The sequence below is a fragment of the Cariama cristata genome, unplaced genomic scaffold (assembly GCF_000690535.1).
Source record: "Cariama cristata isolate BGI_N322 unplaced genomic scaffold, ASM69053v1 scaffold3119, whole genome shotgun sequence".
NCBI lineage: Eukaryota > Metazoa > Chordata > Aves > Cariamiformes > Cariamidae > Cariama > Cariama cristata.
In genome coordinates, this window is record NW_009637282.1 from 32,934 (window position 1) to 46,920 (window position 13,987).

The 13,987-nt window shown below is 44.2% G+C and overlaps 1 protein-coding gene across 1 annotated transcript in view; it reads left to right on the forward strand.

The window, feature by feature from the left end:
• The window catches only part of PLCD1 (phospholipase C, delta 1), a 44,694-nt gene that overhangs the window by 15,845 nt on the left and 14,862 nt on the right, over positions 1-13,987 (forward strand). Inside the window, exons 3-8 of the mRNA XM_009708246.1 lie at positions 196-424; positions 5,484-5,613; positions 7,690-7,918; positions 9,031-9,232; positions 11,205-11,349; positions 12,406-12,555. Of these exons, the coding sequence (XP_009706548.1) occupies positions 196-424; positions 5,484-5,613; positions 7,690-7,918; positions 9,031-9,232; positions 11,205-11,349; positions 12,406-12,555 (1,085 nt within the window). The remainder of the gene's footprint in view (positions 1-195; positions 425-5,483; positions 5,614-7,689; positions 7,919-9,030; positions 9,233-11,204; positions 11,350-12,405; positions 12,556-13,987) is intronic.

The following is a 13,987-nucleotide window of genomic DNA, read 5'->3' on the forward strand; positions in this document are numbered from 1 at the left end:
TCTTTCTTTTTCTGCTCCTTTTGATTTGAACTTTCTTCAGTATCAAAGTTTGGGGAAGGGGGGAGGGGGAAGGGGAAAGGAATCCTCCAGAGATTGCAGGAAAAGGAGGAAGAGTAATTTCTTAGTATCCCTCACTAAGTAGAGATAAGGCTGACTGAACCTCTGCTGACAGCAGGCTCTGCTTTCTTTCCACAGTCTCCATTGAAGATATTCGGGATGTGAGGTCAGGCCATAAAACAGAAGGTATGGAAAAATACGCCAAGGATGTCCCAGAGTATCGCTGCTTTTCCATTATTTTCAAAGACCAGCGGAAAAACCTGGACCTCATTGCGAGTTCAGAGGACGATGCCAACCACTGGATCTCTGGTCTTGGGAAAATCATAGCCCACAGCAACTCCATGAACCAGAAACAGAAACTCCAACAGTATCCTTTGCCTTATAAAGTGATTAATCATAGACAAAGATGCACTTGTCTTTCTCTGTGGGTGGAGATAGTAGACTAACCCCTTTTTTCCTGTTGGCCCTGGGCACTGAGTTTTCTTTTGCACTGATTTTGCACCCAGGCAAACTCCCTGGTTTCCAATGCTTTTTTTCCCCTGTTTTACAGTGATACCAGCAAGAGTGGATTCAGGCTTAACATAGCTCCTTAAGCAAAGAATTGCTTCTTTCAGGGAGCTCCAGATAAAACAATCATTAGTTTTTGTATTCCTCAGGGGTCTGTTTCACTTGCATTGCAGTAAACTCCAGCGCAGGCACTTCTTGGCAAGGCATGAAAAGCCTGTACTGTTTATCGTGTTTCTCAGTAATACAAGGCGAGGGAACTGATTCTCCTCTTCTGACTGCCAAGTTTACTCTGGGGTAGCTCCTCTGACTTTAGTGAAATTACTCCTTATTTTCCTCAGCATGGAAGGAAGTTTTGCCCTGAAAGAATTTGCAGTTGCTCTAGTGACAATGCAGACGTCGGAAAAGAAAAGTAGCAGAGCAGGAAAGGAGAGTGAATTCGTTGTGAAATGGAGAGTGAGTTAGTTATTGGGTGAGATCCTGGCTGTGCTGAATTCACAGACAATTTTCCCCGGGGCTGCATTTCACTCAATAAGTTGCTTTGTGACCAGAAGTCTCACATCCACATAAAAAGAGAGAATATCTGTGGGTGCAGTTTTGGATGGATTTTCTGCAGTCCCTGTGTGTCGGAGGCCCTGACCGTGACATATGAACCTGTTGGCTGATTTCACCCTGATTTGACAGAGCCGCAGCAGTCATAAAATATTAAGCTCCTTTAAGCTTTACAAAGATAGGCATCCAGCTATCAGAGAGGAAAACAGATAGCGTGCTCAGTGAGAGAAGGCTGCTCGAGCTTCATGCCTTGTTCAACATCAAAGCATCTGTGGAGAGGAGGGGAGATGCAAAATCCTCAGCTGGGGAAAATCACAAAGCTGGAGTCTGAACCTGAGCAGGCACCAGGGAGTCTTGCTCTCGGACAAGGCTTTGCTCCATGTGGGTTCCTTGCTGGGTAATAATGTGCTGATGATGAAGGAGATGGCACATAAATGCTGAGCTTTTGCCAGGCTTTACTCTTCTGTGGATTCTCTGAACTCTAAAGTATTTGCATAACCATAGTGCTGTTCGTTTGAAGGAATCAGGCTCCATTAGTTCTGATGTGCATGGGATGCTGCCTTTATCTCCTGCCCTATGAGTGTCTTTTTGGATGGTTTTTCAAGCTCTAGGCTGTAAGATCGTTCCTCAGAAGTGTTATCAGTTGTGTGTCCATGGTGGTAGGGAGCAGGCCCTAGACAAGTTGAAATCTTGAAACTTTGGCGCTGTTGGAAATGTTGCACCCTGGCAGTTCTCCTTTTAAATGTGAAGGCTTCTCCCACCCCACAGTGTGTGGGGAAAATCTGGGTTACAGAAAATTGTCCCTGGAGCGTGTCAAATTGAATATATTGCTGAAAAACTTCCCCATAAGAAGAGACAAGATTGCTAAGAGGGGAAAAATAACAATGACATTTGCAAGGGAAGAAGGCTGTAAATTTCCAATGTGGAAAAGTGCCTCTCTGTCTTTGGAAAGCAGAATCGAAGCTAAATAGGGTGGGTAGGCAAGCTGTATTTCTGGAAGAGTAATTACTGTGCAGTGCTGGCTTCCAATCTGGGATTGTCTCAGGCCATTTAATGTAACCTGGAATTAAAGAACAGCATGATTTCTCATTTGAAATTTGATGATGTTTAATTAAAGCCTGGGATTTTAAATTTAGTCTGTCTTCTCTGGGTTTGCTTGGCAGTGTGGGCTTACTCAGATCCTTCTTAAACCTCAGAAATGTTCTCCGCATCTATGAGCACAGAAGGGGAAGAGTCAGTACATGAGGAGAAGCGTTGGGTCCCCTGCCTGTCCCCCAGGACTGGAGAATTGCCTTGCAGTGTATCTTTTCCAGCCTCCAAAGCCTTGCAAAGCAAGTAAGGAATGTGCAAGACTTTGAAAACAAGTACTGAAAGCAAAAACCTTGCGAGTTTCAGACGGTTTGTTCAGTTTGTAATACGAGAGAGTTGCCTGTGATAGCAAGGGACTCTAATTAGTGTCTTATGTGTCCTTTCCAGTCCTATATTCCTACAAAGATAAAACTCCCACGTGCTTGATGAGTGCTTCTGATGTTCTTATACAAACAGTACTGTTTTATTAAGCCTCAGATTCAACCCTGCAACAAGTTGGCATAGGTTATTTAGCAAATATTGCAGGTATGTGTTCAGGGAAGACTTTAGACCAGAAAATACAGGGGACTTTTCATTTAAGCAGCGTGGCACCGTCTGCTTTGATTCTGGGATTTATGTATGAGCTTTTCTTTTGGTTGGAAAGCACTTCCCAGAAGTTCTGCAGCCTTTCTGTTCTGAGCACATTCATGGGATATCTGCCAGATAGTTTCAGTCATCCCTCTTTGGTTTCTAATAGAAAGCTGGTAGCCCTGGAGCTGGCAGATCCTTTGAAAACAAGAGGCAGGAAGCAGGCTCTCTCTGGATGTATACAGGAATGGGAACAGCTTTTTCCTAGTCCACCCAGGCCCCAATAGGCACGTAAGGTGAAAGGAAGACCCACAACCAGGGCTGCAAAGTGGTGTTTGTACCAGATGAGAAGAATTTCAGTTGGAGTGCTTAGTTTATCCAGCTCCTCTGAGCTCTCTCAAACCTAAGGGGATCCTCGTGCATGGGGAGTTTGGGAGTTTTGGGGACTGAACACTGCTGTTCGCTGAAACAACAGGCTGAGGCCCCAGTTGTCCGTAGTGTCCTCTTTCCTGCTTGCTCTTGCAGTGAGAGGGCCCACTGTGTGCCTATGCTCTTTGAGTGCTCTCTAAATTCTCTCCTACATTGCTCAGCCTCCTTGGAAGGGATATAACAGGAAAGCATCCTCCATTCGCAAGAAAGACCCCGGCATACTCCTTTGCAGATGCATTTACCGCCCATGTTTTGCCTTCTGGAGTTGACTTTGGATATGTGGATGACCTCTGGGTGCTCATGGTCAGTGAAAATGACTGCAGACTTTTAAAGAAGGTGGTTAAAGCAAAAAAGAGTAGTTTGTACACACAGTTAGTATTATCCAACCCTGCTGCTCACCTCTGTCCGTGACAGACTGTTTTCCTCTTTGCTCGCTAGAGTTGCGCATTACTCCTGCCTGTTATTTTTAGGGAAGGTTGTGAAGGGGAACCGAGGTGCAGGGGTTGGATATGAATGGGTGACGCTGCCGTTGGCACCATGTTGACATGCTGAGCGAATGCTCTGCGGAGCACAGCTGGTGGAGGGGGAGTTTTCCACCCCGGAGTGGATGGTGGTGGGCTCCCAGCAGAGCATCTTCTGCACATGGGAGCTTCATGACTTGAACTTGGCTTTCTGGGAAGAACCAGTCCAAGCCAGGCCCTGGTTCAGGGCCCTGGAGTGTCCTTGGAAGCTGGGGAAATGTAGCTCCTCTTTGTTTTGGTTTCCATTTCTAAAGAAGGGGAATATTAATATTACCAGGCTAAGACGGGCATAGTGTGAGGTCATTGCTTAGCACCTGCCAAGATTTTTAAAGACCGAAAGTTTAACTTTCCATGAGACAAACAATACTTACAAACAGTTTACACATATCTCCGTAGTTCAGAAATATTTGAATGCAGTGGTAGCTGTGGTGAATGCTCTGTTTCAGGGTTATGTCTACAGTTCCTAAGCCTGTCAGTTAATGCCCTAAAGTTTAATTTTCCATGTGACAAACAATACTTACAGTTTACACATATCTCCGTAGTTCAGAAATATTTGAATGCAGTGGTAGCTGTGGTGAATGCTCTGTTTCAGGGTTATGTCTACAGTCCCTAAGGCTGTCAGTTAATGCCCTTTTTTGGGGTTATTTTGAAAGGCCCAGTTAAAAAGTTATGGTACTGTATGCCTCAGCTGGTATTTGCTAATCCAGAGGTTTACTATGCTTAACATCCAGATTGGGCATTTTCTAAAGATTTTAGAATGAGTTTGAAGCAATGCTTCCTATGTAAGACACGGAAGGTTACATTCGTGGAGATCAAATTGTTACTTCAGTCATTTTTCTGTTGAAAAATAGGACATTTTTCTGTATGACCTTTCTTATTTGACAGTAAATCAAATTAGAGAGAGTCAGTTCCATCATGCAAAAAGCATGTTTTTTTGTTGTTTAAAACTGCAAGGTATCTCAACTGTCTAACATTATTTCCCAAGAGACTAAAAGAACATGGGAGACCCAGTTCAAATTATCTGACATCACATTAAAAAGCTCATTTTTTATAGTAATTACTCCAGATCCATAGATATACTGAAGTAATTATAAACCAAGCTCTTATGAACTATTATCACAGTATGATACAGTAGTAGACCCTGTGCATTTCATGAGGGGAAGCCAAGACCCCCAAATTTTGGGTTGACTCTGCTCACAACAAAATGCTTAAGACATATAGGCAGAAATCCCTGAAAAAAATACAGAAGCTGAAGGTGAGTCCAAAAATTAATATTAATACTTCTCTTGGAGAATCTCTGTTCAATGTTCACCTTGATGTACTGAGTATTGATCAAATCTGTAATAATGACCTTACCAAGCCCCACTTTGGAGCAATTTTCATCTTTCCTCTATCCCCTTTTAACAGCCTGGAGCAGAATGTACTTTCTGTCATAAAAGAGAAATCAGACTGTTTCTGGCTGTGGCCAGAAACTCCTACAGGGTAAAGAGAGCTGATCCAGCCTTGGCCAGATGGTGAAAAGCTTCTCCCGGGTCATGATCACTTGTATTACAGCACATTTTGCTTCTGCCGAAGCACCATTTTGCTCTTTCAGAGCAGGTGAGATGATGTAAGCTGTTCAGTGGTAGCATGCTGATTTATAGCAGCTGGAGAGGTGGTTCAGAGTCTTTAGAAGAGGATTTCCCCCCCCCTGCCATGGGCAGCAGAAGGGTGGTATTTAGGAAAGGCACTGACCTGGAAAGATTTCCTTACATCATCCTGCAGCTGGATTCATACCTGCCTGCGGAAAGCTGATAAAAACAAAGACAACAAGATGAGCTTAAAAGAGCTCAAGAACTTCCTGAAAGAAGTGAACATTGAAGTCGATGACTATCATGCCAAGAAGATTTTTCAGGTAATGAGAGTAAGCAGATAAAGTATTTGCGGTTGGCTGAGGTCAAGATCTCCCACAGCTTTCAGCTTTGGTTGGAGACCTAAGCTAAAGTGAACTCCTGGCATCTTTCCTTGTACCAGGGAAGGATTATCGGGTTTTGGTGCTCTGCAGATTCCCACTAACAACTAAGTTAGGCCAGCACAATGCTTTTGATGAAAGAGCGTAAAGGTCTTTCTTTACCACTGATGCCCAATTTTGCCAGGATTCAGAGAAGATGAGATGCAAACATGGATAATGCGAGAAAAAGGGAAAAGCAAAGTTCAAGTCCACTTTGAGTCTCAGGTGTTTCAGGAGTTCTGTTTGCCACAACCACATGTCAATGCCTAAGTCTGGCTGAAATTCATTTGGTTACAATTATGGACCCAGATCTTCACGTTCTCAGAGAAGGAGGGTGCCAAGTGTAAGGTATAAATAAAAAGAAAGTGCAAATTAGGAAAAAAAACCAGATTCATGATAGATATGTAACGTTGCACCCAAGCCTGGACCAGTATGGTTGATTTAATAGCCCAAGGCATATTTAATCTGGTCAGGGACACACACTTGTAAATTCTCAAGATTTGGCTTGCTGGCAGAGCCTCTCAGAAGATGAGAAAGGGATGAAAATTTCTCAGTTGTTAGGCTTTTGGTTTCTCTCTAAAGAAGCCATCCTGCTGAGGTGAGATAAAACATCTGGATAATTTCCAAACTCCTATCCTGTCTGAAGCAGGATTTGAATTCATGGCTGTGCAATTTCAGAAATGCTTTTTCTGATCAGTGGTAAACATGTGGGTGGTTTTTGGCACCAGGCAGTAGTTCTCCTGCTCCTTCCTGTAAGCAGATAGCAGGGAAGGTTCGTAAGATCTCGCTAGGACTTTCCCCCAAAGGAGGTACAAGTTTCCTAATCCTTGCTTTATGGAGGTCTCTCTATCTTGTAACTCTGCAAGAATTGGGGGAAGGTCATCAGCAGATCTTAAAGATTTTCCACCTTGCAAAATTTTGCATAGGCGCTGGCTGCTCTGGCTGGCATATCCCATGCTTTATTCCCTGCTCAGGAAGACCCTGAAGAATAGGAATAAGGCTAGGATTTCTCCAGTGCAAACATCTACGTTGGAAGTAGTCGCCAACACTGACACTTCCTTTGCAGTCTGTGTAGATCAAGCCAATAATGGGGACTGGGGTGTGATTCACCTCATCTTAAAGGATATGTCTCACATATGTCAGATGAATCACTCCCTACACCTTCAAACATCAAAAATCTGAAAAGAGACCCTTTTTTTTTTTTTTTTTGGAAGCTCAGTCTCCTCTTCATTCGATGAACCTCTTTTGCTATTGCAGTAGTTACAAGGGAGCTCTAGGAGTGGAAACTTGACGAAGTTCAATTCTCTTTTTGCTTAAGGACTCCAAGTAATTATTAAACCTTGATTCAACCCATCTAAACACAGGCAGCTAGTTGAAGTACCCTCATTAGACATGTAATTGTTACAAGTTTCCTGTATAGCCAGTGGAAAGAGAGGCTCTTTGGAGGTTAATTCAGATCTCTTGCGGGCTGAATTGCCTCCAGGAAGAATCTGTCTTGCTCCTAAAGCAATTACATTTTCAGTTTACATACTGCCTAAACTTAGATGGACTGAGAGACGTTACAGCGTATTAAAAGGGTGATCTTTTCTGTCTTAGTGAGTTTTTCTTCATTTAGTCACAGGCATGGCCTTGAGCTCCACTGCACTGTGTACTGTGCAAACTATAAATTAGAAGGACAGATCAAGACAATCTAAGTACAAATCAAGGCTCAAGAGAAATGTAACTCTTGATCTCAAGAGGAGGAGGAATATAGGGAAACAATGATAATATGAGTAAATAATAATAATTGTAACTGCTATATGACTGTTGGCCTTGTCAATGAGAAGAACCATTGTCATTGACCAAGTGCTTCTCATTCACTGGCCGGTAACCCTTTCCAATTATTTTGTGTTCTGCGTTGTGTAGCCCTGGTGCAGATTACGGCTGGCATATGCCAGAAGGAAAGAAGGTTTTCACTCCTTCTCCCCTCTACGTTTACAGCACTGTGACAAGTCCAAAACAGAGGCTCTGGAGGATGATGAGATAGAGGAATTTTACAAGATACTGACAGAGAGGAAGGAAATAGACAAGATCTTCCAAAAGTACTCAGATGCAGAAGGGTTCATGTCCTGCCAGAACCTGGTGAGGTTCCTCTATGAGACGCAGCAAGAAGAAGATGCTGTTGTTGCTGCTCCTGCCTTAATTCAGAGATATGAGCCTAATGAAAGAGGTAGGTTGGAAAACCTGGCTGGTTTGGTTCAAATTCTTGCTTTCCTGGTGAACTATGAATTGCTTTGCTGCTATTTTCTTCTGCAGCCATGTGTGTCATTTGCTCCTCACAACTGCTTCTAAAACGCCGGTCTTCTAGGGAAACATTAGCAGCTCTAGGAGAGGAGGGCACAGGAGAGCCTGGGAAATATTTCTCTTCAATTTTGGCTTGGGTACACCGAGCAGCTGGAGAGGGGTTGATACAGAGTTGGGTAGAGGGTGACAAAATTCCTGAGGGAAAGGCTCTGGTGGCTTATTCAAATGCCAAGACCTCGCGAGGCTTTGCAAAATTAAGAATATAGCAGTATTTCTGTTCTCCAGAAGCAAAGGCAGATGTTTTTGAATGTGGGCATCTGAAAAGCTGTCGGGTGGTGAGATATCTGAGTAGAGGGCCAAGAAGGTGACAGCTCTTTAGGACAGCAATCACAGAACTGTCTTTCTGCTCAGAAGTTAAGTGAAATCTGGAGCACCTTGGAGGACATGTTCAAGAAACGAACACAGGATCATAGGCTATTTTTGCACCATCCTGGTGTACCTTCAGGAGAGAAACAATGCTTTGCAGATGTCAGACTTGGGGATGACTGAGATCTAGCTTAATCTCTCAAGATGGAGAGATCTCAATTTGTCCCCAAAGTGGGGTAATTTTGCATTTACTCTTTGCAAGTCATGTATTCATTGGATAATCTAGACAGGATTTATCTGGCTATGTTTAGACATCTGACGATTTCTCTGTGTGGGCATGAAGGAAGCTTGAAGTGCTCAAATGGAGATTTTTATACTGTAGATCTCTAGAGACAGGTGAAGTAAGGGCTGTCTTTGACACTTTTAAGGTGTTATTAAGGACAGTACATGTCATAAAAAGCCATGGTTGTGAAGGAGTTTTAAAAGCATTTTCAGGCAGATGAAGCTGTCATAATTGTCTAAACGGCATCAATATCTTTACTATTAGCTGAATGCCTAGGGAGCATGTTTTGCCTTTGAGATCCTCTGGAGAGCAGCAGGCATCATGATGAAAGTGATGGCACAACCTGTTGGTGTCAGATTTTCAGTATGGCGTTTCTGTCTATCTGACAGCCAAAAGGGGTAATGCCATGACCAAAGATGGTTTCCTGATGTACCTGCTGTCCGATGATGGGAATATATTCAACTCCTCCCACCGTAAAGTTTACCAGGACATGACTCAACCTCTCAGTCACTACTTGGTGTCATCCTCACACAATACCTATCTTATGGAAGACCAGCTCACAGGTCCAAGCAGCACAGAAGCCTATATCAGGTAATGTGTCTGTGTGTGTGTATTTATGTATGTCCTTGTTTATGTGTGTGAGAGAGGTTGACCTCTTTCTTATAGAAGACATAGGGTGCATCTATATCGCTAGATGCCAGATGATCAAGAAGCAATCTCCCACCCTGAGACGAGGTAATGTGGACTGGCCCATGTTCATATCAGGGTGAGCTGTTTCTAAACCGGATTGGCCATGCCTCCCTTTTCACAGCACTTTGACCTGGGTCTCTGCTGAGCCCCATGTGCTGTCCACCTGACTGTAAGATATATATAACTACTGCATTTGGGAGTAGTTTAAAATATCTGCAATCATGTGGAGGCTGGATTGCAGCCCTCTAGCATGGTGTTTTTAAAGCATGATGCTGAAGGGGTATGTTGCATTCCCCGGAATATGGCATGAGAGACTGCAAGGAGCTTATAAGGTGCAAAGATTTCTGGGATAGAGGTGCAGCACTGTGTGGGGACTGGAATGACCCAAAATGATTCATACTGTGATGATGTTTACAATCTGTACTGCCTTTTGGAAGTAGCCGCTGGCATGGACTATCCCTAGAACCATGCTGGGATTTATTTTGGAGAAACCTAGTTGGAGCAGTCCAAAAAAAGAGGCGGGATGTGAGCTAATGAAGCAGGGTGGGTGATCAGAAATCTTATTCCTGGTCCCTCTTTAGCAGCTCAGATACTCCACAGCGTCCCTGGACAGAACATTAGGTGTTTCCTACTTATGCCTTTAACAACGACTACTGTCTGATGTCTCATGGCCAGATGTTTGCAGTGTCCTTCACTAACTTGCACAACCACCTTACATTACTTCTGCTGTGACCTGTACTTTTATCAGGTGACACAGTGTTTCCTTATAAGCAAGCTAATGATTGCAATTCTGTCTTTGTTTATTACTTACCTGATTCTCAGGGAACAATGGCTGTCTAGAGTCACAAGCTCAAAAGAGTGAAATCTGGCACAAGTTGCTTTTCAGTAGCTGTTTGAATTCCTCGTACAGTATCTTAAAATTACAGAATTATGTTTTGGTTGTAAAAAAAAATAAAAAAATCCCATGATTCTGGAATAGGTTGCCCAGAGAAACTGTGGGTGCCCCCTCCCTGAAATGGGATGGGGCTTTGAGCAACCTGGTCTGGTGGAAGGTGTCCCTGCCCGTGGCAGGGGGGTTGGAACTAGATGATCTTTAAGGTCCCTTCCAACCAAACCATTCCATGATTCTATGATTCTTATTGCAATGAGTTAAAGGAGTTTTGTTATCCGAAATGTATAGGCAGTTAGTGTAAAAGAGACAAGATCACCTCCTAGGCAGATAAGTCTGTACAGGGGGAACCTACATTTGAAAGTAAATTAAAACGAAAGTACGGATGTGTAGAGGTGGGATTTTCAGGTGGAAATTCAGTCTGTAGACTCAGTTTGGGAAACTGTCCCTCAACAGTCTCCCCAGCTATGGTGGAGTTCCCACAGCTCCCTCCCTCCCAGCTCTGAGGATTCATCTCTCATGTCTTATCAGATCTAGATGAAGAAGTCACATCATCCAGGCTTCATGACCTGGCTTCTAAGGCTGACTGTCTTACTGCCTTTCTTCCAATGGAGCCACTTTTGATTTTCTCTTCTCTTCGCCATCTTTGAGAGAAAATTTGGGGCACAGTCATGAGTGTCCTTTCTCATCTGGCACTCACTGTGTCTTCTTCTTTGGATGATTCTTACCTTGGACTTCCACTACCTCCTTTCTCAGATCCCACTGTGCTTTCCTTGCTCAACCTTGAGCTCTCTTTGCTGACTCTGAGCTCTTCTGATCCCATCCTTTCTCCATCTGCTTTCCTGTTTTTCCAAGCTCCTGTGTTCTCCCTTGCTCCCTAAACTTCCTGTCAGCCTTCCCAGGCAATAGCTGTGCCTGATGCACCCTCATTTTGAGATGGAGAAGAAGGTTTAGAACCCAACCAGGTCCCTTCTTTGTTTCCAGAGCCCTCACCAAAGGCTGCCGCTGTGTGGAACTGGATTGCTGGGATGGCCCTAACTCAGAGCCCATCATTTATCATGGCTACACTCTCACCTCCAAGATCCTCTTCAGCGATGTCATTAAGGCCATCAAGAACTATGCTTTCAAAGTAAGGACAAGGGACCCTCTAAGATTTCTCATATTGACAATCCAAGACTGATACTAGGTCTCTGCCCTCCCAGCAGAGAGCATAAACTATGAAGAACTTCACCTTAGCATTTCTCATGGGTACAAGATGTGTCCTTCTGTCTGGGCATCTATGTTCTGCTTTCTGCAGAGATCCATTCCTGGGAGTTGCTGGACAGGCAGAGCACTATCTGAGAATGAGTTTGAATCTATACCAGCACAGCTGCATCCTGGACCCCACTGTAATGAAAATAATGCCCAGTATCTTGAGCATACCTGGTGGGAAACACAAACAAGCCTATGATTTGTGTGGTTTTGATGTCTCAGGGCCTGTTTCTAGTTTAGAAGAACCCATGTGCATGTGTTTTGGAGGGACTGATGTGAAGGATTGCTTCTATTCTGCTTTAAAAGGAATGAGCTGGTCTGGAGTCTTATACGGCAGTGCTGGGTCTTTAAAAAACCTTGGGTCTCTCCAGACTCACTGGGCTTTCTGCTAATTTCCTCCAGTGCACTTCAGAGCTACTGTCAAGTTTCCTTTGGGGCTATAAAGCAGTGACAATGACAATGCCTTCAGCACAAAAAATGACTAGGGGGGGCCACAGGGAGCCAGATCAGGCCTGTGCATGAATGGAGGAAGGATTCATGTCACCTAAGGATTTCAGCAAACCCAGTGATTTCAAAGCCTCCCTTCCCAGTCCTTCCTTTGAGGTAGGAAGGTACTCTGACCCACAGTGCAAGTGGAGAATGGAGGCACAGGGAGCCTCATCAAAGTGCCCAGCGAGTCTGTGGGAGGCATCCTGACCCAGGCTGGTGCCCTGTCCATTGGATCATCATCTCCGGAAGGCATCAGCAGAGATCTGAGTAGCTACTGCACAGTTAAATTTGTCCATTTTTAACAAATGCTCATTTTAGCAGAATACTAGACCCTACTGTTGACACACTCATTTCCAGAGAAAACAGCACTGGGGTTTATATCAATTGCTATAGACTGGTGAAATCGCAGAGTTCATTGATGATGTATGTTGCTATCTTGTTCTAGACCTCGCCATACCCTGTCATCATCTCCCTGGAGAACCACTGCAGCGTCGACCAGCAGAAGGTCATGGCTCAGCACATGACGACAATCCTTCAGGACATGCTCTTGGTTGCCCCAGTCGATGGAAACAAATCCCAGTTCCCCTCCCCAGAGGTAAGCAAAGCTACTCTAGCACTTTCTGCCTTCTGAGGGTGAGACAAGAGAGAGAGATCTGTCTTCTTGCTGGGTACCAAGTAGCGGACAATATGCTTGAGGACTGGTGGGAACTGCACTTGCTGAGGAACAGAGAGATTGTCTGTGGACAGTGGTGGAATAAGAAATAGGAGTATCTAGAAGTAGCCTGTGCACATCAAGCACAAAATGCCCCGTTGCTCCTTATTTGGTGTCTAAGGTCTCAGAAGAGGCATCTCTGCAGGACTGAGGATGTTACTGGTCCATTTACCAAGGCCAGGGAATGTGCTTCATCCCATGAGGAGGTTGATTTTCTGGCTTGTCCCAGAGGAGCTGAACCCTGAGGGCCTGTCTTGTGTCTGCTCCTCACACCCCAAAGCTGAATATGACTTTCTTCAGGCTAATCCTCTGAAGCACTGTTAGGTTACTGCACATGCAGGGAAGATTAGCACCACAAGGACTGACTACAAGGCGTCTCTGTGTTTTTAATCCAGCAAGGCTGGACACTGTCTGATTTCATGATAGGTGAGATGTTTTGCTCTGTGCTGAGGGATGTAGCGTACACTCCTGTCCTCCTTTAATGCCTTGGGTGCTCTACCCTGGAGATCCAGACTGATGATTAGGAACCGAGGAAGGCTGGAAGGACCGCTGTGATTGCTTGCCCCTCAAAAATCAAGGGGAAAACCAGTACCGGTAGCCTAAAACTATAGCAAGCACGAAGTGTCCTCCCACTGGGAATAGCCTAGGGTGGTGGGGATGGAGATGTCCGTGGAGGACAAGGGGAGGCAGGAGGCTGCATAGAGATGCCTCTTTGATTCCCATGAATCAGGGCAGCCATGAAGCTGAGAGCTGAGCTCGGATGCTGCAGGTGGAAGGAGATATACAGCCCTCAACAGTGGACCACCACTATAAAATTATTAGCTGACAATTAGAAAAAATTGGAAATGGAATCTTGATATGAAAAAAAAAAATTGTTTCCAAAACAGAAGCCAAAATGAAACATTCATCTGTTTCTACCCTTTGGGTTTGTGTTTTCTTTCTTTTCTCTTAAGCACTTTGCAGAAACAGACTTACATGTGGATAGCTGTGGTTCCCTTTAAATTGCATTTCTTTGCTAAAGAAATCATTTGCCAAAAATTGGATGAGCTTGCCTAGCCGGAGCTGGAAGGAGTTTGTGGGTGGGATAAAGCTGGCAGTTAGCAGAGAAGAAAGGAGAGGAAAATGATCCACCCAAAATATCTTCTATATTTTTTCTCCTTCTCCCTTTTTCCCTTTCTGACTTTCCCCTTTTGTTTGGAAGTGTCATGCCTTGCTTGATACAATGCCTAGCACAGGGGGAAGCTGATCTGAGTTGGTCTCTAAGCACCAATGCAATAAATTAGGATGAATCATAATTTTTATTGCTGCTGCTTCA